This window comes from Natator depressus, chromosome 15 (assembly GCF_965152275.1).
Source record: "Natator depressus isolate rNatDep1 chromosome 15, rNatDep2.hap1, whole genome shotgun sequence".
Classification (NCBI taxonomy): domain Eukaryota; kingdom Metazoa; phylum Chordata; order Testudines; family Cheloniidae; genus Natator; species Natator depressus.
The window spans coordinates 14,900,711-14,927,231 of NC_134248.1; the positions used below are offsets into that span (position 1 = coordinate 14,900,711).

Here is a 26,521-nt window from a genome sequence, read left to right on the forward strand (position 1 = left end):
AAAACATCAAGAATTTCACACACATGCTGATACTGGCAAAAAGCCAGAAATATGTTGGTTTCGCTTGGGGTGTGAATATGTTTGAATATTGGAATTCAAAAGCATTTTTTTCAACAGAAAGAGACAGTATGTTGCAACGGACTTTGGAGTGATAAATATCAACTGTGTCATTTCTCTCACAAAAGGGGTTTTCCCACGGTGATATCATAATATGCAGTTGAAAAGGCCACACTGAGATGTATAGAGCTATATATTTTAAAAGTGGCATGCGAGTCATTTTGTTCGGCTCGAGTGTTTGACATGCAACCTTCACAGTTCTGCATGACTGAAAAAACAGCCCCATGTCCCAAGGTTCCAACAGACCTGAAGTGATTAGTGACAGTGTGTCAGTCAGGTCATACAAATTTGTGTGAGCAGTTAATCTAGCGAGCAGTCATTTGTCATGTGACTAGGCACGTTGGGAGTTTTAGAAGGTATTTGGGCAAGTAGACTTAGTAACCACTGGTAAAAGGGCACAACTCCATTCAAACCAAAGGAGTCATGCCTGTGTACAACAGAAGTGAATTTGGCCATGGCCACTTGCGGAAGATAATTATTATAGTTGTGGGTTGAATGAAACATCCTTGAAGCTGGTGGGTGTAACTGCAGAGAGCTGTAAGAACAGTTAAGCTCCTTTATAGCAGCCCCTGCCTAAAACAAAGGTACATGGAAGTCTCCCCAGGAATTAGAATATGTGAGTGGAGGGCTTCACTAGGTATTGTTTTGGGTAAAGGTGTGTGAAGTAGTAAGAAACAGGACAAGAAAGAGGAAGCACACTGAAATGCAGAGAGAAGGAAGCTGTGTACAGAGCCTGGACAAGCTGGCTAAAAGAGGGTTGGGGCTGTAAGCAAAGAAACTGTCTCCTGTTGTTTGGTTCTTCCTGTGCTTGGAGGAAAGAAGGATTTGTAAATTTCCTGGAAGTAAACAAGATAGCATCAAAATTACCTGACTCGTCATCCGTTTCTCCTCTTAACGGGAACCACCTGCAAAACCCTGAATTCTTGCTTGGCGGCTCTGTAATATTATTTATGCTTACAGTGCCCAAAGTCAGGCTATATACTTTACAGCCCAGATAAAAAGACATGACCCTTCCCCTGACGCGTTTTTAACCATAGACTCTGAAGGACTATATATCTCCACAGGAAATGTGTCCAGTTATACCTATATAATTATACCGGTATAGTGAGACCACTGCAATTAAGCTCTTAAATGATTTTATCTTTCTCTATCCACTAAAATTAAGGATTGCAGTATTGTCTCTATGCAAGCATTACAAAGCACAGAAGCCAGTATTAAAAGGGGACAAAGTCATGACCATCCTGTTTGTGTTTATCAGCCGATCCCCAGTGAAGTTCTTTTATTGTTTGTTTTATGATCATTTTAATTAGTTTTAAAATCAAGAATGAATTCCTTCCCTCAGTGACTTGGAGCAGCACTCCCCAGCTCTCCCCAAAATAAATTCTCAGAGCTTGGCCAACTTCTGCTGTACAAGGCGGGAATGGGGAGAGAACTGTTTTGTGGAATAACTCCAAAGGGAAATTCAGAAAGGTTACTAGTTGTTTAGAATTGAAGAAGTATTTCAAATGCGAGCAATACTGGGAAGGAAGACTGAAAATCAAGGACCAAATCATGACCCCTTTGAAGTCAATGGGAAAATTCAGTGGGGCTAGACTAGGGCAGCAAATGAGAATGTAACTCCCAGCTCCAACAGGCTGCAGTTATTTTCCCCTTCAGGAATAAGAAGGTATCTACAAAATACAAAACCCAAATCACCTCCTTCAACATGAACTGAATTGAAGCAAATATTTATTTGCAGAGGCTTCAAAAAGTTAACTCCTATTTTACAGTTATTTCACATTTGTGCATAGCCCTACTTCCTGGTTCTGATGAGGTCTGGAAGCCAAAGTTCCAAAATACCATGAGAAGGTGCTGTTCTTGTGATGTTTCTAGCCAGCAGGAAGCACCAGAAATATCTAGAGATGGGTCAAGCTGCAAAACTCAGATCTCGATTTTAAATACCTGAAAGGGAGCTCTAATCATGACCATTCTATGACATTATATGATTTGGCAGGTGTGAACCGAAGTCATAGTTTCAATATTCAAAGTACTTGGTGTAGTTAGGGTTGCCAATTTTGGTTGGACATATTCTTGGAGGTTTCATCACACAACATAATCTTTAATTAAATGCATCTGATGAAGTGAGCTGTAGCTCATGAAAGCTTATGCTCAAATAAATTTGTTAGTCTCTAAGGTGCCACAAGTACTCCTTTTCTTTAATTCCCGGAGACTCCAGGACAAGCCTGGAGGCTTGACAACCCTAGTTAGTAAGGTGGTCATGATAGGCTTAGCCCGAGTTATCCAGAGTATGATGGGATGAAGGTTTACTCCACTCCTCTCTTCCTTCCTGTTTTAGTCAGTGGGAGTTTCCCTCCCCCCCCCCGAGGGGGTTAAATTAAGCAGCAAGTTTCCCACCCTGCAGTCCTGTGAGTAGACTTACATTTCTTGCACTGGGCAGTCCCTTTACAAAACTTGGGAAGGCGAAAGCCATTATGTATCTCAACTTTCTAGGAAACCTGGTTTATACAGAAAGCTAATTTTAATAGAAGTGATGATGGCAGGTCAGTTAAGCAAACAAAAAATAATATAACTATTTTATATCTGCAAGTTGTTTTAACCACATTAGAGAGTTCCTGCAAAGAGACAGCGGGCGAGGCGGGAGAAGCAAAAGGGGAAAAATCAAGCCAGCATAACAAGGAATTGCTCCCCAGATAGAGGAACTCAAATGAGCACAGATACAGAGAAATGTGTGCACATTCTTTTGGTTTCTGTTCATCCTATATATAGACCATGTGCCAAATTCTGACCCTGGGCTCAGCTACACATGTATAAATGTGGAGGAGCACCATTATAGGGACAAACCTTTTTACCTTTTGACTATTAGTTTGTAAAACATAGGTATCAATTCTTGGTCAGCTTGCCTGTTTGCTATTACATTTCCTTAGGACCTGACACTCGGAAGTGCTGGGCGTGCATCGCTCTAGCTGGAGTCCGCGAAATCTGTGATTGCTCAGCACCTCTGGAAAGCAAGGTCGCACTTGTTAAAAAGTTTGCTCAGAAAATAGTCCTCGTTCTGCTTCTGTGGTTCCAGTTCCCTTTCGATGGTGTCTAATACCACCCTGGCTGTTCTCGTAAGGGTCATCGAAATGTGTTCCTGCCGGAGTTTGCTGAAGCCCTAACTTTTTCTTTTCTGCCCCTTATCAAGGAAGCTTCTCATCAAAACTCAGCAGCAGTGAAGCTGCTTACACAGACTTCTCACAAAACCATCCCCAGAAAAGGACGTTGTTTAAGCGCCATCTGTCACTTTCAGTCCTGCAGTGAGCAATACGTTATTTGCAATTGAAAGAAAAAACTGAAATTATTTTCTAAAAGTTTCACAGTTAGCCCAGTCCATTTCTAGATGCAATTACATATCTATTGGTTTGGTTGACCTCTTGTGTTTATATCCTTTCAGAATCTCAAAGGTATCGTACTTAGAACACATTCGTACAACCATTTAAAGACATACCAGCATTCAGTGGTTCACTGATTGTAGCAATAACATGCAAAATGTCGATAGCCGCGAAAGTTGACTTATTCCCACTCTTCGATAAAAATGGTTAGTAGAAGCTACTTTCAAAAATAATCCGCCAACTTCAACCCCACAGTGACTCTGAGCCTCTGTAAATCAGTAACTGAGATAAAAATTAAGTTTTTAATTTTTAAAAACATGCTTGTGGACTCATGCAAGCAGGGAACATGAAAAAGACTGTATTTGCTGATCAATCACAACTACGCCACATAGCTCAATTTCAAATATCTACTATCTACTTACTAATCTTGCTTTATAAAAAAACCCCGGTATTTCCATTTGAAGCACCAGAGTCTTCTGTAGATAAAAGCAGTGTCGACAAAACACACATTCTGGACATTGCAGGATAAATCATGTCATGGACAAATAAGCAATAACTAGGCATTAAAACAGAGTAGCCACTTTCCAAGCAGCTAGGCAAAGTCATGGTCCAACTGCACTTGATGGCAAAACTCCTATTGATTTCAGTGAAATAATGGTTTAACCCATGTGGCTGCTATTATAGTCCTATAAATACCTCCTCCCCTTTAAACCAAAACAAGCAACTGCAATAGAAAGAAAAACGTTGATATGTTTTTATAAGAAAAGGAGTAATACATAGTATTTAATAAGTTTAATCAAAGAGACAACCATTTAAGATAACAAAACAGATAAAACTGGGGAGTTATTACTAGAGCTGTGAATGTAAAAGTTGTCTGTTAATAGTTTGGTTTGGTTTGGTTTTTTTTTAAATGAATTCATGTCAGTCATATTCACACGTTTTTTGTGTTTACTTTCCATGGAATGTTAGTGAGACTGAGTTCTACTGGCACAATCCTTTGTGGAAAATGGATTTTAAGTCACATTCATGAGTATTTGTGGAAATCCAATTTTAAATTTGCATGCCTGGGTGTCCATGCCGGACATGTTTGTGGCCTCATGCAAGCAGGGAACATGAAAAAGACTGTATTTGCTGATCAATCACAACTACGCCACATAGCTCAATTTCAAATATCTACTATCAATTGAGTACAAACAACCCCTAAGATATTTGAAAATAAACTCAAATAATGAGCAATTTTGAGGAAATTGCAATCATCTACTCAGCTCTAACAACAATGTTCACAAATAAAAAGGCAAGTTAATTCTCTCTCAGGTGCAAACAACACCCAATTGCTTATTTAAAACAATATAAATCTCACATAATTGCTTTTACTTCTGCTTCATATATCCATTTAGCAAAGTCGGCACCCTGATACAATAATGATCCAGGCGACAAGCGGGGGACCCTATTGCTGAACTGGGGCTGATGCGATCATATTGGCCCCTGAGGTTAAGAGGGCCCATGTTTCTGATAGGCTATATCTATCCCAGACAAAAAACCCCTGTGTTAAGATGGAGCTAAGGCTGAGAGTATGTATCAGTAATGTAAGGGTAAAAAGCATTGTAAGGATGATTTAATTACCCCCAAACCAAGAATTTTAAACCCAGATCATTCAGAATTAAGGCTACAGTCAAAAGAAACCCAGAGATTTTAAAGGGAAGTAATGCATAGTCAAGGTGCCCAAGCAATCTTAACTCTGCCCTGTAGAGACATCATGCAATAGCATTGTGATTAAGGTGTTTCTATTTTGTGGCCCCAGGTTAGATTAAACTAGTTTTTAAAGACATTACATTTTTTCATCCCCCTCCTCACCCGCTTGTGACACCTCTATAGAGCAGGAAAGTAAAGGTCCTCTGAAGGAGGATCAGTATTCATCTATATTAATATTTGTCCATCCAGTGAAAGACATCAGGGAGTTGAGTTCTTTGGTCAACTGGTTCAGACAACTGAAGTCCCTAAAGGGACAAGAACAAGAAAAGCTTGTATAATAGAGTTTAATTAATATGGCTCAGATCCTGCAATGAGCTCCATTCAGGCAGAGCTCTATGCCTCTGAGAAGCTCTTAGAACTTCAGTAGGGCTCTGGGATAGACAGAAGTTCATCTGCATGGATCTCATTGCAGCGTCAGGGCTTAAGGCAACAAAGTTACGTATTGGATGCCAGTAACCCACAATTTGGGCACATGTATGGACATTCACAAAAATAATGAAATGAAGTCCCTCCCTGAGAGTTATGTTTAAGCGGGATAACTCAAAGTCTAGGAAACCAAACTGAAAGTCTTTGTTTGGGGCCTGGGGATTTTATTTGTCCTCATACAAGAAAAGACAAAAGGAAGCCAAGTTCTAACAGACTTTTAAATAAAAACTGTTTAAAATACAATTTTTCCTCTAACTTATTTTCATTGTTGAGATGTAACCAAGCTTCTGGAATTAAGTGGAAAATGTTGGCATAATATAAAATATAAGTCAATTCATTCTAATGATTCTGCATTTTCACTTTCTCTAGTGACGTGCCATCAGTTCTGCTCTTAAGTGAATTGAAAAACAAATGTAAAATAGGCCTCGTGAAATTTTCGTGTTCCCAGTGGTTTGGTCATTTAGCTGCATCGAAAATGTGCTTTAGTCTATGTCTGTTACAGAAAACCAGCAGGATTTCCTAATAGATTAGCTCCTGTATCTGAAACACCAAAGAAGAAGACATGCAAGGAAACTGGCAGCAGAATAGTGTGAGCAGTCAGGTTCTTCAGTACCACGGGGGGAATAGGCTAACAGTAAATACAAAGTCTGCTCTTAGCTAAAAACATACAGGAACAATAGGTGGAAGGATTTAGCAAAAGATCTCTCGTAATGACTCCATCTGATTAATTCTGAAGATAAATAAATGAAGATAGATGGCACGTGTGTACTGTTCAGGGGTTCAGCTGTGTCCAGGGAAGGGTCTACTTGTTTATGGACTGTAAATGGGCAATACTATCACCTAGCCGATAGGGGTGTGTTCTGAGGCTTGATTCAGTAACGCTTGTAAAGCCCTTTGAGATCTTTGGATGAAAGGTGCTGTCAAACTGAAACATATTATTTTGCTCAGCAGCCTGTTAAAAGTGCAAGTGAAATGTACTTTATAAATCAATAAGTGATCATTTAACTGAAAGGCTTGCCTATAGCATTTTAGTTTCTCAATTTGTATTCTAAGTGGAGGATATATGATTGTTATCCAGAAAGCAGCGAAGGATTATGGTGGTGACAAAGCAGAAATTGAACAGAGATCCCAAGAGCAGAATGTCCCAAAACATAGAAATAACAGCGATTGAGTCAATTTCTCTTTATGCTTCAAACGGAGTTCTAGCTCCCTGTCTCACAAGAATTTATATTAGTCTGCTTAGGCACAGTCATGGGGTTAATCCTCACTGGGAAATGCTGATGTTGCTAAAACCATAAACATAGTGTTATTTTTCCCTCTGTATATCCTCCTGCCTAGCTAGAAAAAACAACATTCAGGTACCGGTATAAGTTTTTCTGCTGTAAAATGCAAATATCTAGCTAAATTCTGTAGTACCCTGCATGGAATGGGAGGGAGGAGCACAGATTGCAGGACGGAAGAATTGGGAGGTGGTGGCAGTAAATCAGTCTGTGACCACATGGCTGGAATGCTAGTTACAATTGCACCATCTCTCTCTATAGTACTCTTAATAAAGTGCTAAATTTATTTTAGAAACATGGAATCTTCTCCTGTTATTACACAGCATGCAGTACCTGAAACAAATTCTGCTCTCATTTGCACTGATAGAAAGCCGTTGACTTCAATTTGGTTGTGGGGTTGTGTCAATAGAATAGAGAGTGGAACTTAGCTCATAGTGTTAAATCTTAGTGTCCTGGCCAAATTGCCTCAACCGCCAGCCAGAAGATCAAACAGGGAAGTTTCATCAACTTATGAGTAAATGGAAACAGGACTATAACGGAAATCATTCTGCATCCTTAACTATGAGGTTGACTTCCAGTGACCTTTATAACTTTTATTTATTTATATATCAGATGAAATATGTATGCTGTTTGCAACCTCACTATTTTAGGAAATCTTGGAAAGAATGAGTTTCAGCACAGCAAAAGTCCATGGGGATCATTGATAATTTGTTGATAGCAGTGGGTTCATTAAAACCATGCACTTCATTATCTCTTTAAGTCAAAGGCATGTTTGTAGTCAGAATGATGAAATGTTTAGTTTTCTTCTGCTCTGGCCTCCACGACCTCCTACAGCTCATTAGAAAAGCTAATCAGATTGAATTTTCCACCGTGCTGTTTATTGGAGCCCTAATGGAAGACAATCACTTTAAAATTACACACTCGGCAGGTAATTTCTAAAAGCTATAAGCCATGGAAGCATTATTCTCCCTGGAATATTTCTCTTTGTCTTTCTTCCTTAGGATAAGATAGGCAATTAAGGTTTCTGGTAGAGTTTTGAAGGCTATATTTGCAATCAAAAATGTAATGAAGTGCTGCTAAAGGCACAAATAAATGTACTTGTTATCAAACATGAATATAGCTTGATAGAAGAATAGCAATGTGTGATATGGTTAATAGAATGGGTTTCTACTTTATGATTTAATTATCAAAAATCATTAAAAACTTTTTTCTTGCCTCTGTGTCATGGGATGCAGATCACGGTTCATATAGTTGAGGACAAAACTTTCTGATTTTCACATCACAAACTTGTCATTGTAAACCATGATGTGTTAGAATCTCATGAAATAATTTAGCAGTGTGATCAGAAGCCAAGATGTAACAAAATGTAATGAAAATAGAATCACAAACAAGGGTGACCTAAAATCTTAGGTGAGGCAGGACTTGGGTAATACCTTCTAAAAACACAGACGCTTGATAATCAGAGAGGAAGAGGCAAAGAGACAATATGGGGGTGATCTACAACCCCTGGCATCCATCCTCTTGTTGTATAACTATCTCAACATAAGTTAAAGGTTTTGCAGAGGGAAGTGGAAAAAAGGTCTCACAATCAGATGCCTCGTTGACGCAATCAGTAAGTTTAAATGGGGCTCAGATTGACCAAGACTCCAAACTAACCTCTCTCTCTGTTAACCGCACGTGCCAATTCTGTTACCATAGTGTGTAGAAAGACAAGGTGGGTGAATAAGATCTTTAATTGTGCCAACTTCTGTTGGTGAGAGAGACAATCTTTTCAGTTTATACAGAGCTCTTAAGCTCGAAAGCTTGTTTCTCCCTCACCAACAGAAGTTGGGCCAATAAAAGATATTACCTCACCCACCTTGTCTTTCTAATATCCTGGGGCCCACATGGCTACAACAATGCACACAACATGTTGTGTAGTCACACTTCCAAATTAAGATATAGTAAGAGTGGATTTTACATATGACCCTTGCAGCATCCTTCTACATAAATCCTCCAAAGTCCGTTGCCAACTGTAACAACACCATTGCCCTTAGTTTACTTTATATGGTCCTTCATCCAGTTTACAGACCAGGTGGCAGTCGTAATAATACCCAAGACAACTAGATTTTCTAAGTAGGATTTCATGAGACATTGCTAAGTGCACATGTTTCAATAAAATCCAAATATTACACCTACTACACTGTCTTCTATTGCAGCCTAGCCCACTACCATTCTGTACGGTCACCATTTGGTTGTGAGTAAACGCAATCACTTGGTTCCACATGCACCCAAGCCAACTGCGTCTGGATGGAGTCTAGTCAATGTTTCTAGCTCTAGGACTCTAGGCACATTCGCAGACTCAGACTGCCTGTCTAACGCCCTTTCTTGAGAGGTGGGTCACTGCCAGCCAACCTCCCTAGGCTGTGAAACCAGTGTGTGTGAGACCTCCAAAATCCCCCCCCCCAGCTGTTTACATTCCCCCAGAGCTCTGCCTAGGCACTGAGCAATTTGCATTTCTAGTTTAACCCCCACAGGGACAACATAGCAAAAAGCAAGGAATACAGGCTTAGGAAAGGAATTTTTTAACCACAGAAACTTTACTCTTAAAGTACTTGAGAGTTACAGAGCTTTGAAAACAACAAAAGTTCTCAGATGCACCCTCCCCTAGTCTAATCTCACTCCTCCTGTGAGTCCAAGGATCATCAGGCTGGGCAGAATCCTTCCTGCCCTCTCGCCTGTTCGTTCTGCTTACATGTAGTGATTGGTGGACGCCCTGCAGTGAGCAGAACCCTGGTCTTTAGTAGGGTCTCTCTTCTGTGATGTGCTCTGCAGGAAAGCTCCAGTCTCCTTGCCCAGTCACATGTACCCCACCAGTGTAGAAAAACTGTTGTTCCATGGCGGAGGGGGACAGCAGTTGAGTCGTTCCACGTGGATTGTTCTTGATGGCTTTTAGCGTTAGTCTTTCAATGAGCTGTCAAACACCTGGGCAGGGCAGCAGTCTGAATGCATTATAGTAGGCTGTCTTTGGGCATCTCCAGACTTGTTTTCACTCAGCATAACAAAGAGCTCACAATCTGACACAACTACACATTAATTTTCTAATTTTAGTATCATATACAGCTACTCTCTCCTCTTTCCTACGTCTACAGCACTGCCTTCTGTTGCAGCCTGGCCCAGTATTATTTTGTATGGCACCAGTTGGTTGTGAGTGGCCCCAGTAGCTAGGTTCCAGGTGCTTCCAAGCCAACTGGGTCTGGGTGGCACACAGGACTCCTTAGCTCAAACACATATAAGATGCAACTGCATACAATTTGGCCTCCCCTTTGGACCATGTTCTTATCTCTGAAATCAGATTCAAGTGCATTCCATTTTCAACAAGAAAGTCTGACTTCTAGCATATTGGGGATATTACCTCCCTAAAGTATTGCTTGGAGCAATTTACCACTCTGATCTCTTAACTTTGACCTTGACATCAGTAACCGTATTGGGGTGGATTCTGAAGAGCCTGTGCAAAGAAGCCACCCTTCATTATTATTATATTATTATTATATTTTACAATCACTGTTAGGTATGGGCTTTAAAAGAATGATATGGGCAATTTAAAAGCAAGTTTAGGATTTTCAGTTAGCATTATGTTAACTGCATTTTCATTGATCCATTACAGGTTCTTCTAAATAACCTATAGTTTTTCTTCTTATTCCTTATATTTATTATGTCTTTTTTCTATTAACTTCAGTGCAGATTTACAAGCACTTCGGCCATATAAAGACCAACTTTCCTGTAACGACATATATTACATATATGGTAAGTTTCCTGCTTTTCCTATCTGTTTAATGTTAGCATAATTATAGCATAGCTTTGGGGAATCAAAATCTGTTTTTCCTGGTGTTAAAAACTTTGTTTCCCTGAAATTATTCTAAAATATGAGAACCTGTGAAATATGAGATGACTTCTCATATCAGCATTGGCTAGTAAAACCGATTCTGCCCCACAATCAGTTTCATTCCTTTCTTCTCCTCATATCACACTCATCGTCTAAACTGTCCACCAGCAAACTTTCTCAGTGCATCCTTTCCCTATCCCTCATCCAGTTATTTATTCAGTCTTACTGAGGTACCAAAAATCTTTTATTGCACCAACTTCAGCTGGTGAAAGAGACAGCTTTTGACTTACACAGAAGTCAAAGAAATATGAGATTACATCGGAAGCATGCAGTAGAAAATAGTGGGGAAATTTTAAATACACAGAGAACATGAAACAATGGGTGTTACCATACACACTGTAACGAGAGTGATCAGGTAAGGCATCTGATGAAGTGAGCTGTAGCTCATGAAAGCTTATGCTCAAGTAAATTTGTTAGTCTCTAAGGTGCCACAAGTACTCCTTTTTGCAAATACAGACTAACACGGCTGCTACTCTGAAACCTAAATAATGCAGGTTCAATGTTGACAACTATCTGAACGTAGGGTTTCCTAAAGGTTCTCATAGCATCCTTTTGTCAAGCAATTAAAACATGTGTCAGTCCTGCAAACGCTTATTCACAAGCTTAACATAAAGTATCTGAGTAATACCATTTACTTCCGTGGGACAACTTATGCTCAGAGTTAAGAGCAAATTCATGTGTGTTTGTAGGATTGGGGCCTCAGCCACTCACAGTTTGAAGGGGTGCTGTCAGGTCAAGTTTGGTCCCAAATTTAGATTTTTTTAAACAAGCTTTTCCAAACTTAAGACTAACAGGAAAATGCTTCCATTAATGTAAAAAAATTAAAAATACCAAACCTTCACTTGCAGTATTCATAACCAAAGCAAATCTGACTACTCTATTTTCCTTGTCTGAGCCAAGAATCAGAGAACCATAGAATATTAGAGCTGGAAGAGACCTCAAGAGGTTATCTAGTCCAACCCCCTGCTCGAAGCAGGACCAACACCAACTAAATCATCCCAGCCAAGGCTTTGTCAAGCCGGGCCTTAAAAACCTCTAAGGATGGAGATTCCACCACCTCCCTAGGTAACCCATTCCAGTGCTTCACCACCCTCCTAGTGAAATAGTGTTTCCTAATATCCAACCTAGACCTCCCGCACTGCAACTTGAGACCACTGCTCCTTGTTCTGTCATCTGCCACCACTGAGAACAGCTGAGCTCCATCCTCTTTGGAACCCCCCTTCAGGTAGTTGAAGGCTGCTATCAAATCCCCCCTCACTCTTTTCTTCTGCAGACCAAATAATCGCAGTTCCCTCAGCCTCTCCTTGTAAGTCATGTGCCCCAGCCCCCTAATCATTTTAGTTGCCCTCCGCTGGGCTCGCTCCAATTTGTCCACATCCCTTCTCTAGTGGGGGGACCAAAACTGGATGCAATACTCCAGGTGTAGCCTCACCAGTGCCAAATAGAGGGGAATAATCATGTCCCTCGATCTGCTGGCAATGCTCCTACTAATACAGCCCAATATGCCGTTGGCCTTCTTGGCAATGAGGGCACATTGCTGACTCATCCAGCTTCTCATCCACTGTAATCCCCAAGTCCTTTTCTACAGAACTGCTGCTTAGCCAGTCAGTCCCTAGTCTGTAGCGGTGCATGGGATTCTTCCTTCCTAAGTGCAGGACTCTGCACTTGTCCTTGTTGAACCTCATCAGCTTTTGGCCCAATCCTCCAATTTGTCTAGGTCACTCTGGACCCTATCCTTACCCTCCAGCGTATCTACCTCTCCTCCCAGCTTAGTGTCATCTGTGAACATGCTGAGGGTGCAATTAATTCCATCATTCAGATTGAGAAAGATGTTGAACAAAAGCAGCCCCAGGGGCACTCCACTTGATACCGGATGCCAACTAGACATCGAGCCATTGATCACTACCCGTTGAGCCTGACAATCTAGCCAGCTTTCTATCCACCTTATAGTCCATTAATCCAATCCATACTTTTTTAACTTGCTGGCAAGAATACTGTGGGAGACCGTATCAAAAGCTTTGCTAAAGTCAAGATATATCACACCCACTGCTTTCCCCATATCTACAGAGCCAGTTATCTCATCATAGAAGGCAATCAGGTTGGTCAGGCATGATTTGCCCTTGGTGAATCTATGTTGACTGTTCCTGATCACTTTCTTCTCCTCCAAGTGTTTCAAAATGGATTCCTTGAAGACCTGCTCCATGATTTTGCTGGGGACTGAAGTGAGGCTGACCGGTCTGTAGTTCCCCGGGTTCTCTTTCTTCCCTTTTTAAAATATGGGCACTATATTTGCCTTTTTCCAATCGTCCGGGACTGCCCCCGATCGCCACGAATTTTCAAAGATAATGGCCAATGGCTCTGCAATCACATCAGCCAACACTCTCAGCACCCTTAGATGCATTAGATCGGGACCCAAGGACTTGTGCACATCCAGCTTTTCTAAATAGTCCTTAACCTGTTCTTTCATCACCTAGGGCTGCTCACCTCCTCCCCATACTGTGTTGCCCAGTGCAGCAGTCTGGGAACTGACCTTGTCTGTGAAGACCGAGGCAAAAAAGCATTGAGTACTTCAGCTTTTTCCACATCATCAGTCACTATGTTGCCTCCCCCATTCAGTAAGGGTCCCACACTTGCCATGACCTTCTTCTCGTTGCTAACATACCTGTAGAAACCCTTCTTGTTACTCTTCACATCCCTTGCTAGCTGCAACCCCACTTGTGCCTTGGCCTTCCTGATTACACCCCTGCATGCTCTAGCAATATTTTTATACTCCTCCCTAGTCATCTGTCCAAATTTCCACTTCTTGTAAGCTTCGTTTTTGAGCTTAAGCTCACCGAAGATTTCACTGTTAAGCCAAGCTGGTCGCCTGCCATATTTGCTATTCTTTCTGCACTTTGGGATGTTGTGCAAAAAAGAGAAATGCAAAAAATAAACAGCATAAACAGTTAAAAGTAAATTCAGTGTTAACAGTTCTTTTTAAAAATAATCTAACGGTGTCACCACCAACAGCTTAGAAAAAAACAAAGTGATGTTTAACCTGACCATGTCCTTAGCTAACACGGCCATATAGTCTGATACCGTGGGCTCTGCTGCCATCTAGTGGTACCATATAATTATTTATATAAATGAATAATTAGCATATACTGCTGTTTTCTGCATGGGTGACAATTTTCTCATAACAAGTATTTGTTGCCACCATGCATGCTCATTTAAATCTAGAAAATAAATGAATGTTAGAAAGAAATACTATCTGAAACCACAGAAGGGTGCACAACAGAAGGAGGCATGGCTGGAACAATCTGTGCTCTGTTTATTCTAGGCTACTGGGCAATTACTTATCTCCGGGACAAAACCGGCCCCCAGCTGCCCAGAATCCAGGAGGTTCAAAGGTGGCATAAAAATACCATCTCTACCCTTAGGGATAAACCAAGGTCAATTCTGCCACAACCCAAAATCAGGGCCTTAAATCTGAAAATTTATTAGGCTTCAAAGTGATTGGTGTATTGTTTAGACGCAGGATGAAATGGGAAAACCAAACAAGAGAAGTCAAAAAACTTTTAATCAAAATTTTGCAAGTTCATAACACCACTTTAAGTGTCAATGAAGAACAGGGGCAAATTCTCAGAAAATAAGAAATAAGTTTTATTAAAATACTTTTTTTTAAAATAAAAATGTATCACCAGCACCGATGGATATCACTTTTAAAATTCAAATTTCAAAATGAAACAAATTGCTTTCTTAAGACAATTAAAGTGAAATATGCAAGGAAATTAACATTGGTATAAAAGACAGTAAACTTCCCATAGGTCTAAAAAGTAACATCATAACACAAAGAATACATCTCATAAGGAAACATCTGCAAACTTTCCTGTTTTCAAACCCGTCTACATATACAGCTTTGATCCTACTTCAAGAGCTTTGAGTCACTCTTCACAGCTTCTGTAGTCATAGTCTGAATCATACAATAGTAAAACAAGTATTTAGATATGTAAACAAGTAAAATATTTAAATAAGTAAACAAGTAAAACAGTTTAATATCTCCATAAATAAGTGAACAAGTAAAATATTTAAATAAGTTAAAGGACAGAAACTGACCCCTCCATTTTCAATACAAACGGCACAAAAGGACGCCCTGTCCCTGAGAGTAAGTTTGTGCAAGCGGACTGCTGTGCCTGAATGGAGTCATCTCCAGATTGGGAGCCTAACGTTAACCAACAGAATCCTTCCTATGAAAGCCTGTCATTGGGAGGATTATTCTCTGCAGCAAATGTAAGCCTTACAGTGTGCAAAGCTATTTAACACAGCCCTTAGTGCAAGAACACTTTTGGTACTAACTCCTATGTGGAGCATGGCTTATGTGATCCTAAGCACAAATGCATATTTATAGGACAAATGCCTATGTTAGTAACCCTTGAGATGTGAGACAATGAAGTGCAACCAGTGGACGCAATCCAGCTCTCCTTGAAATTGACTGAAAAACTCCTACAGATTTCAATGACAGCAGGAGAGGGCATATTCTTTTCAACAAGTTTTGAGGTATTACAGACCTCCCACTCTGAAACACGAAAGAAACATTTCAGTGTAAATCACACAAAGAAACCACAGTATTAAAGCATATGTAGCTGTTAAGTTTCTCCTAGATAATATGAGCTTTAATGGGAGCAACTGGCTAGAGAGAAACCAGTGTCTTCCTTAAAATCAAATCTCAAATGAAAAAGGGTTTATATTCAGTTCAGAGCTGGAAATCATTTGGACACTGTAATAGGTAAGTGTCTACCGTTAAATATTTTTGTTTTGCTCTATGTCAGCTATTGGAACATTCTGCCCACAGTCACTGTAGCATTCTACACATTTGGAACATCTTCCTCTCTTTGAACTGCAACTCTCAATGAAGAAGAGAAGTGGGCTAATGAATCAGTTATTTTTGTAGAGAAAGACATACTAAAAAGTAGTCAAAGTTCATCTACCCCTTAAGAAAAAGATTATCTGGCATGCTTTTAACAGCCATTTCACACCAATACTGTATGTACTCTAGAAAGTGGGAAAAGTTGATCCATTAAGTACTAACATATTTTCTCTATGTACATCTCCTCCTTATTTAAAAAGAAAAAGAAAAAAAAGATTAAGGTCATACAATGTTTTAAACTGTATGTGAAAGTCACTTTTATCTCTGCGATGCAGTCTTTTCATAATCCCTACAGGAAAATATTTAAAAGTTACTTCTAACTTTCTTACAGGTCTTTGAAACAAATTTAAAGGTACCCAGTTTGTTTCACAACTAAAAATCTATTTGGAGTCTCCTGCAAATAGTTCAAACTATTAATCTCATATGAGCGGAGATTCATGTACATATGAATTGTCTAGTTGTTCAATTCTTAAAAATATACATTTTGTAGGAGGCATTTGCATGGATAGTTTTTAATGCTAGACTTCGCTAAAGATTTAATTTTTCATCTACATTTTGTGCTTTTTTGTTGTTGATATATCAGATTTTTCTTTTCCTTCTTCTATAACTCTCTGCAGAGGTGTCTTTTAAATGAATCCTCTTTTACTCTTCATCCCAAGAGATAGTTTTTAGAAAGTCAGAAGGGATAAGGCCTCTCTGTCCGTGTAACTCCCCATAGTAGAGTCCATCATCATCCACAGACCCAAATACTGTGATGATGTCTCCAGCACTAAATGTCAGCTCACTTTCCACACCTACATTTAATGAGTTCTCCCTTGGATTGTAGTCAAAGACAGCCACCATTGTCTTAGAAGTAAGCTGTTCAGCCTTGCTATCCTGCCAGCTATGTTCTGTGCGAGACTTATTGTTATTCTGTGTATCCACCTCTACTAAGTTTATCACAGATTTTTCATCAGTAATGGAACCTTGTTTTAACAGGTGCTGTTTCATTTCATTACTCTCCACCTGCACTTCAGACACCATATTATAGGGAATATACCCTACCCTTCCTGCATATTCACCTCTGTAAAAGCCATCAGCATCTTTATCACCAACCACCTTTAGAATCTGCCCCTTTTTAAATGGGAGCTCCTCTTCAGCTGCATCAAGATTAGGTGACATCAATATGGGATCATAGTCAAAAAGGGCCACAAATATCCTTACTGAATCATCATTAACTATTTCCTCTGAGACGAAGCTTCTCAGAGGGCCTGTTTTGGAAAATGAAGATGTCCCTGCTTGGCCTATTCTTAAAGCCTTGCTCATTTTTCTGTTTTGAGCCCACTGCATGGGAAACTCTGGAAGCTCTGGTAGCCTGGAATCATTACCAACCACCTTTATTCTATTCTCTTCCTGCGTGTCTAAATCCAGGTCCTCTTCTTCCTCTTCCAAAATATCTGAAAGATCAGAACTGTGGCTGTGGTCACCAACAGGATTCAATTGCCAGTTTTCTGTTCTTGATATTTGGTCTTCCTGTATTTCACCTCTAGACATCGCTAGGCTGGGGACTTCTTTGGATAATCCTTTCATCTGTTTCTTCTCAGTGGAAATATCTGGGACTTCCTGATCACAGATATCATGTATACCTATGTCTCTGTAACTGTCCTCCTCCAATTCAAGCTGACTAGAACACTGGTCAGGCACAGAACTCAAGCAGCTCTCATCATATCCCTCAATATCTCCAGTGGTTGAATCTTTCACAGACTTGTTGTCAGAGTGCACGTAGTGGGTGATCATAGACATTTTCATGTTGCTAGTGTCTGTTTGATTTTCAAGCACAGCTTTTTTAGTAACAAAGAGCTTTTTTATCCTCTTTCTCTGGCTGTCTTCAGCAAGTTCTTTTAACGGTGACATCCTGGAATTGACTGATTCTTCATACCATCTAGTTGGAAAGACAAGGCCTGAATGTTGCACACTGACTGCTGTCTGCTGATAAGACTTTAAACATTTATCGTCTTTATCTCTTGCTACGTTATCACCAATGTTGCACATTGAAAGCTCATGTATCAAGGAAGAACTCTGCGAGGAGAACAACTGGGGTGGAGGGATGCTTGCTGGCAGAGAAGCTACTGAGTCTCTGCAGTTGGAGGTGAAGTGAATGGTGAATTTGTTATCTTGACTGGCCATGAACATCTCTGAAGAGGGTGAAGATATGCAATGTGTCAAAGGGATTTTCACATGCTGAGAATCTATGAATTCCCCATAGGGTAGTCCAGAGGTCAGGCTGGTAGACATAGACTTTGATGATGAAGAACAACTGGGAACATTTAACATGGCTGAGGGAATCAGAGCTGGCACAGAATCAACTGACTCTCCATTGGGGGAGACAGTTCTCACAGAAACCTTCTGAGACCCTTGTAGCATGTCTAACTGGGACAGTTCTACTATGGCACTGCCAGCTGTTGGAGATATAACTTCTCTTACTCTTTGTCCATTGACATACACAGCATAACCAGTAACACGTACCCCATTGGATGATCCTGCTGCATCAATTGTCACTGGTAGCCAGCTGATAACTAGAATGTCCGCTGAGGGATCAGGCTGTACTTGGACATCAAGTGGAGCATCAGGTGGTCCTGCTGATGGAGTTACGAACTTAATCATTGCTGATTTCTGCTCCCATTTCTCTTGAGGCAAATCCCATACTGTCCTCTGAAGCTGTGTTTCCACTTTTGCATTGTATTGAGTGCTGGGTTGCAGGTTATGGAAAGTGTACCAGTAGATCCCTGCCTTTGTCACATCACACTCCTTCTCATTAAGGTACACTGCATGAGTGTAGTTGCTACTGCTTGGTAACCAGGTGACCTCTGCTGAAGTGGCAGTGATGCACCTAAGTTTCAGAAGTGCTGGTGCTATATGAAAACCTTGCCCTACAAGGAAGGTACATTGCATCTTATCCGAGTTTCCCTTCTCTGTCACACTTTGTACTGAGATCCGATAAGCCTTAATCTTTAAATCCAGATTCTCAATTGCTGTTTGAGTCTGACAACCAGACCTCACATTTTGGCATAGTTCTGTATCTACATAAATGTTATAGCTCTGCACATCTCCCCAGCCAGCTGGCATGAGTGGTGACTCCCAGCCTATAACAACACTTCTTGCAAACTGTTTGATTAGAGTCAAATTTCTTGGATAAGGCACCGCTGTATGATCAGGCATTTCCATGTCTCCTTCTAGTCTACTGGGCAATAGATTGACACTGATTTCTTCATCATGGCAATCACTCTTTTCTCCACTACTAGCACTTCTGCTGAGGAAACTCATTTCATGATCTGAAGTATGGGAGAGGTCACTTGTCTTTGGAGGCACAAAGGTCATGAGGTCATCATCTGAAACTTCTTCTATCAAATTAGAGGGAACCAGCCCTCTTCTGCCATCCATCAGCTCTCCTTCAAAGAAGCCATCCTCATCCATCTCTCCATAGATGTAAATGTATTCTCCAGCTGTCAGTGGAAGCTCTGCCTCAGGGTTCTTATTAGGACCATCAAAAGGGTCATAGCTGTATCGAGCTAAAAACACTTGAAGTTTTGCGGGACCTTGTCTCTCAGGCTCCAAGATTAGGGAAAATTTGTCTGTCTCCAATTCATCCACCTCACTTGCACTATCCCCCTCTGGAGTGGGGCACGACTTAGGACTGTACTGTGTGGATTCTGATTTTGAGGAGTTTGACTGGAACTCCAGTTTCTTGGTTTGCTTCTTAGAAGCAGCAGGAGTGGATACAAAGTCTACATCACTAATATTTTTACTACACTGAAGAGCATGGCAATCTTCTGAGGAACAGCATGTAGCATGTGGCAAGTTTGAAGTCACAAGGTCAGAATTTTTTATTTGTAATTGTTCGAGTTCCTGAGACAGAAGATTAAAATGTTCAGTTTGACTGTGATACTGATTCTCCAATTTCCTCACCTGGGCTTCTAATAGCTGTACTACCTCTTCATGTTCCCTTTTTGCTTCTACCTGGGCCTGCTGCAAATATTTGACCTCCTCTTCTTTCTTCTGCAGTGCTAACAGTGTTTCCTCATGGTCAACCTCCAGCTGTTGCCTTCTCTCTGCCATTTCTTTCATGTCCTTCAGTACATGCTCTAAATCCTCCACCTTGGTTTGAAGTCCTGTGGTCAATTGGACAGCAGAATTCCGCTCCTCTGTCACTCCCATTAGTTTCACCTTCAGGTCAGCATTTTCAGATTCAACCTTTTCTGTCCATTTAGTTTTCCCACTGAGTTGAGCGTTTTCCTCAGCCACTTTGGCATTTTCAGTCAGCACCTCCTGAAGCTGCATTTCCAACTCTTCACATTTTTTCTGCTTTTTCTCCATTTCTTGTTCAAGGTTTTCACACTGCTTACTTTTCTTACTAAGCTCTACTTCCAAATGCTGTATTTGATTTTTGCTGTCTGGGTCTGTTTTCAAAGGGATGTTTTCATATTCCTCAGACACATTTCCAGAAGGTAATACTACTGGCTTAATATCCTTTGCCAAAGTGATTGATCCTGGTGGTGTCTGTTTTGGCAAAGATGAACCATCTAAGCTTGCACCAATGTTTGGTGCAAGTGTTTCCTGTATTAGGCACATGGTAACAGCTGGAGAAGAACTGTCTGGACCCATTTTGGAGGACTGTAGAGACTCTTTCAGGTTCTTCAGCGTGATCTGTCTCTGTAATCGTAACACTTCTTTCTGAGACTCCCGCAACAAACGATCAAAGTCACTTAAATTGAGCCAGCATGAGCCCTCCTTGCCTGTGGCCAGTTTGGCCTGCAGCTCCCAACACTCTCTCTGCAAGGCTTCTATTTGTTTATCTTTGGCTAGAAGGATGCTAGCTTGTTCGCTCAGGTCTTTAGCCCGCTGCCGGGCAAATGCTTTCTTGCACAGTTCCACATTGGAGCCTTTGAGGGAAAGTGGTATTGGAGCATTGACCACCTTGAGGTTGGACTCCTGGAGTTTCCTGGCTCTCTCTTCCAATCGCTTGGCAATGATGGCCAGATCTGCATTTTTCTTCTTGAGCCGCTTCACCTTCTCCTGCATCTCAAGGAAACTGCTCCTCCTCAGAAGGCCGTTCTCTTCCTTAAGGGCCGTGCATCGCCGCTCTAGATCCTCCAGGGCACTTAGCAGGTCGGTGTTCTGCTTCACCAGCTGGTTGTAATTGTTGCCAGACAGCCACTCCTGCTGCTGCCCCACTGCCAGGGTGCCACCCTCTCCTGCAGACCCCCAGCTGCCCATCTTCCCTTCAGGAGGCGAGTCCAGGCACTCCAGGGGCCGCTCCTGGCTGGTGGGCTTCAGAGGGAGCTCCTTGGCAGCTCCTTCCTGGGGGCTGGCAGCTTGTTCTAATGCCTTTTGGGCCGGCTGCTGCCCCCGGCAGGGGCTCTGCGGGGGGCTCCCCTCCAGCGGGGCCTGGCGCGCTGCCTGCGAAGACTTGGGCTTGGCTAGGCTGCTGTCCAGCGAGCGCGACCTGGCGGCTCCCCCATCTGGGGAGGCGGCGGCGATGAGGCTTTCCAAGGAGCGGGGCCTCGGCCCTTCCAGGAGGCTCCTGCTGAGGCGGGGCTGCGGGCTGTGCCTGGGCCTGTGTGGGGAGCCGGCGGGCTGCTGCTCGACCTCGAAGCGCTCCAGGATGTATTTGAGGAAGAGGCTCCGCTCCAGCTCCAGCTCGGCCCTGAGGTGGCGGATGCGGGCGGCCTGGTCGCCATCGGTCTCCCAGCGCAGCTTGCCCAGCACCTCCTGCAGCTTGCCGCGGCATTCGCTGCTCAGCCCCGCGGGGCCGCCCCGGGTGCTGCCGTAGCCCCGGCTCACTAGCTCCTCGGCCAGCTGCCGCTGCAGGTCCCGGGCCTGCCGCACGGCGGCGTCCCGCTCCCGCTGGAGCAGCTCCTGGGCCTGGCGCAGCTCGGCGTCCTTCCAGCGAATGAGCTGGCGGATCTCGGCTTCTCGCTCCCGCAGGCTCAGCTCCCGCAGCTGGTGCAGCTCTCGGGCCCGCTGCTGCTCCCACTTGGAGCGGAGCTGGTCGGCCAGCAGCTGCCGGTCGCGCTCGGCCGCCTCCCGCAGCTCGCGGGCCTCGGCGGCGAAGCGGCGCCGGCTCTCCTGCGAGCGCAGCCGCTCCCCGTCCAGCTCGGCCCGCAGCGCCTCCAGCTCCCGCTTGTGCTCGTCGTGCTGGGCCTGGCTGCCGGCGGGCGGCGCCGGGGCCTTGCGGGGAGACAGCCGGCCCCCCGGGGGCGGGCCCCCGCCCGGGCTGTCTCGGGTCATGGCCCAGGGGAGGCGCGGCGGCGGCGGGCCAGGGCCGGCCGAGGGGCGAAGCGAGGAGCGCGGGCCGGCGGGGAACGGCCGCCAACCGCCGCCGGCGCGCGCGCGCGGCCCCTTCAGCGCTGGGCTCGGGCCCCTCGGGCGAGGCCCTAACTCCCCGCTTCCCCAGCGGGGCAGCCGCCTCCTCGCGGCCCCCTTCTGCCCCCCATTGCCTCCATCCCGCTGACCCGGCCTTGCCCCAGCCCCTGGGGCCGGTGTGAACAGTCAGCGTCTTGGCAGTCCTCAGAGATCGCCTCGGTGTGCGCTGGGTAACCCCGCTCCCCATATCCCCAGCCCGTGCGTGGATTTCTCCTGTGTCGGGTTAACCCCTAGCAGCAGCGCGAACCGGACTGCATGCACAAAGAAGCATAAAGCATTCTTCACCAAATCAAGATTATCTTCCAAACCTGAGAGGCTGCTACTCTTCCCACTTATGCAACAACCCCACCCCCCTTGAGACAGCCAAAACGGAGCAAGTCAAAGATGCCATCTGCTGAAACTCCAGAGGAATTGCTGCGTTGCATTCAGAGCAGGGGTTGTCAAACGTTTTAATGGCATGGCCCACTTGGTAACACAAGAAGTATCTCGTTGGCAGCCTTCCTGTTCCTTATTATAGGAATCACCTTTTCTCCCATTTACCATCACAGCCATGTTTTGTCGCTAAAACTGCCATTTGTTGATCCAAACAGTGAGTGTGTACACACTGCGAGGCAACTTTTATTGGGGAAAATGCCCGGTTTTGGAGACAAAATACATCCACCCTCATGAGAGATTTACATCTTTTTCCTCTATTTTTTTTGTCAACAAAGTGCAAGTGTAGACCTCACGCTTCATTTCATCACTTTAATTGGCATCCAGGAGGTGTCCCACAATGCCCATCCTGACCACTGTGGTCAGCTGTTTGAACTCCACTGCCTTGTAGTCAGGTAAACAACCATCCGCCCCTTCCCTTTAGAAGCCCTGGGAATTTTTGAAATTCCATTTCCTGTTTGCTCGGGGTGGAGAGGTCTCATTGCATCTTCCCAGATGACATGGCAGGATATCGCAGCAAACGCTCTCCCGCTTGTACCACTGCAGAGCTGTTGGATCTGCTCAGTATATGGGGAGAGGAGGCTATGCAGTCCCAGCTGCGCTTGAGCCATAGGAATTGGGATACCTATGGGCAGATTTCACGAGGCTTGTATGAAAAGGCTATGATCGGGACACGCTGCAGTGCAGCGTGAAGATAAAGGAGCTGAAGCAGGCGTACCATAACACGACGGAGGCAAATCTTCCCTCGGGTGCTTCACTTAAGACCCGCTAGTTCTATAAGGAGCTGGATGCCATCCTTGGTGATGACCCCACTTCCATCACCAAGAGTCCCATGGATACTTCAGACGCCACAGAGGTGGCGGAAAGAGGACCTAACCCCGAGGACAAAGTTAGCTTCTTGTGCAATAAAAGCAAACTTTTATAATGGTAAATCATCTTTATTTTTTTTCTTCAAGGTGAGATTGCAGGCACTGCCAATACAGGCACAGGCATTTAAATCACTTTATTACAGGAATATAAGGCCCCAAATGTCACCATTGCCCCATAGAAAAACTGCATGTAAGGTAACATTGAAGCAACTCAGACAGAAATATGTTACTGGTGGTCATTGCCTCAAAGCCTCCCTGATTTGAATAGCTCTCCTCTGGGCTCCTCTGACAGCCCTGGTTTCTGGCTGCTCAAAATCAGCAGTCAAGCGGTCTGCCTCAGCACTCCACCTCTGAGCAAACCTTTCACCCTTAGCTTCACAGAGATTATGCAACGTACAGCATGCAGATATGACCATAGAAATATTATCCTCAGTGAGGTCCAACCTCCCATAAAGGCATCGCCAGCGTGCCTTTAATCTGCCAAAGGCGCATTCAACTGCCATGTGGCACCTACTGAGCCTGTTGTTGAACCGCTCCTTACTGCTGTCCAGGTGTCCCATATAAGGTTTCATGAGCCACAGCTGTAAGGGGTATGCAGGGTCCCCCAGGATCACTATGAGCATTTCAACACCCCCCACTGTAATCTTCCGGTTAGGAAAGAAAATCCCCACTTGCAGCTTTCTGTACAGGCTGTTGTTCCTGAACATGTGAGCGTCATGCACCTTCCCAGACCACCCCGCGTTGATGTCAGTGAAATGCCCACAGTGATCAAAAAGTGCCTGCAACATCATGGAGAAGTACCCCTTCCTCCTGATGTACTCCATCGCAAGGTGATCTGGTGCCAAAATTGGAATATGTGTGCCATCTATTGCTGCTCCACAGTTAGGGAAACCCATTTCTGAAAAGCCGTCCACTATTTCACGCACATTTCCCAGAGTCACAGTCCTTCATAGCAGGATGCGATTTATTGCCTTGCACACTTGCAGTCGACTTCCCCACTCTAAATTGATTGGTAGCAGTCTGGAGTTGCTAGCTTCCACAGAGTTGCTAGCTTCTCTGCCGAGAGGGCAGTTCTCATTCTGGTGTCCTTGCGCTGCAGGTCCAGGGCGAGCTCCGCACACAGTTCCAGGAAGGTGGCTTTCTGCATCCGAAAGTCCTGTAGCCACTGCTCGCTATCTCACATCTACATGGTGATATGATCCCACCATTCAGTGCTTGTTTTACAAGCCCCAAAGCGACAGCTTACCCTAATCACCTGCTCTGTGAATGCCAAAAGCAATCTAAAGTTGCTCCTATCCATATCACGCAACATGTCGGGCACCTGTGAGTCTTCTTCAGGTAGGAACTTCATGATTAACTGCACTGCCATCTGCAATGTCTTCATGACAGTTAACAGAGCATAGGACAGCAGTGTGAGATCCATCCCTTCTCACAAAGATGCCAGGGTGCACAGCAAAGAAGGGCTGTTGAAAAAATGCTGCAAAAGAAAGCCGGAAGCCCATGGAGTGCTGGGTCAGAAAGCAGTGCATCACGGGACACTTAGCACTGTCCCCAGATGCACCACGTTCCACTCCGTCATCCCACAACACCTAGCGACAGAAGGACTGTGAGATAGATACCCACAGGGCATTGCTCACACCTTCGATGATGGTGCCCCCACTGTGGATGCGGTCTGCCGACAGAGGGAACAAGTGTGAACACAAAATTGCGATTTTTATTATGTCGACTTACGGGTGTCGACGTCACTTTTGTCGACACAAATTGGTAGTGTAGACATGGCCTTAAATTCCCTGTTGCAAATACAGCAATTTTGTTCGGAAAATATTTGTGTACTTTTTTTGCTGTCTTTATGCCAGGCATCTGGAAGTATTACAGATTTCCACTCTTTTGCACTGAAGGATCTGAATTCATGTACAGGCAGTTGGAAACAAGGACAAGAGCAACTATGTTACCAGCCAGTGAAAACTCCTCAGAGCAACAGTGCTCAGAGGACCACATTTGGGAACTGCTGTTTAAAAATGCCCCATTCTTTGTCCCCTCATTAATCAGGATGTATTGCTTTTGAGAAAGTCATTCACACACGCCATCATTGTTCAAAACAAGGTAATGGCAGCAGCTACTAGAACTTCCTCTGCATTAGGAAAGTGATCGTGGCTGACAATGTTTATCAATAGGTCACTGAACTAGTACTGAAAATGGTTTAAGCACTCATATAGTAGGGACACTTGGTTCTGAAAGTCTCTGTCAGTTTTTGTAATGATGCTGAAAACAGATTTTTCATATCTATACTAGCAGTCAAACCATTTGTAACATTGGTTCAGGAGGACTCATTATTGACAGTGACCCTGATCCTGCCAAGATTTATGGATGGGTTTAAGCGTACGAGTGGTCCAATGAGCTCAATGAGAATACTCACAAGTGTAAAGTTAAGCATATGGGTAAATTTGTGTATGATCAGGGCCTTAGACTGTTGGTAATGGGTTGCTTTCCTAGTGCAAATAAACTTTTAAAGTTAGGTGTAGCAATAGAAGAGAGACAGTAAGATGAGTGACCCTTCTCATTCCCAGCAGAACACAAGGAAGGGAACAGTGGGGATCCATGTTTCAGATTTGTAGCCACCCTTTAGGGTCCATCTGGGTGAGGAACCATATTGCTTGAACAGTTTGGCCTGATTCAGACAAACTCATTTGAAATACAGTTTGTCTAAGCTACTGTGGATGGAGCTGGCAAAGACATTTTTAAAAATAGATCCTTGGCTACAACTGAGGAATGCACAGCACAGCTCAGGGAAGAAGAGTGCTAAGGTGACATTAAGCCACACTCTCATTCTTGGGATGTCTGTGCATCAGTCCAGTCTCCGGTCATAAGTTTATGCTGCCTGCAAGTGGCTCCAAAGAGTCACCACAGCAGCTAGCGCAGAAATGCCCCAGCTACAGGGAGAGTGAAGAAATGCTTCTACCAGCTCTGTGCCACCATTCAGTTGATTCTCCTGAAGCAGCCTGAAATTGGGAGAATGTGGGCCTGAAGATCTGAGCCTAGCT

General features: G+C 43.5%; 1 protein-coding gene across 1 annotated transcript; it reads right to left on the minus strand.

Annotated features, from left to right (window-relative positions):
• Positions 1-16,333: 16,333 nt before the first annotated feature.
• Positions 16,334-22,044, minus strand: LOC141999253 (peripheral-type benzodiazepine receptor-associated protein 1-like). Its single transcript, XM_074972477.1, has one exon. It carries the CDS (start codon positions 22,042-22,044, stop codon positions 16,420-16,422), a length of 5,625 nt encoding a protein of 1,874 aa, XP_074828578.1. The 3' UTR covers positions 16,334-16,419.
• Between the last annotated feature and the right edge of the window lie 4,477 nt (positions 22,045-26,521).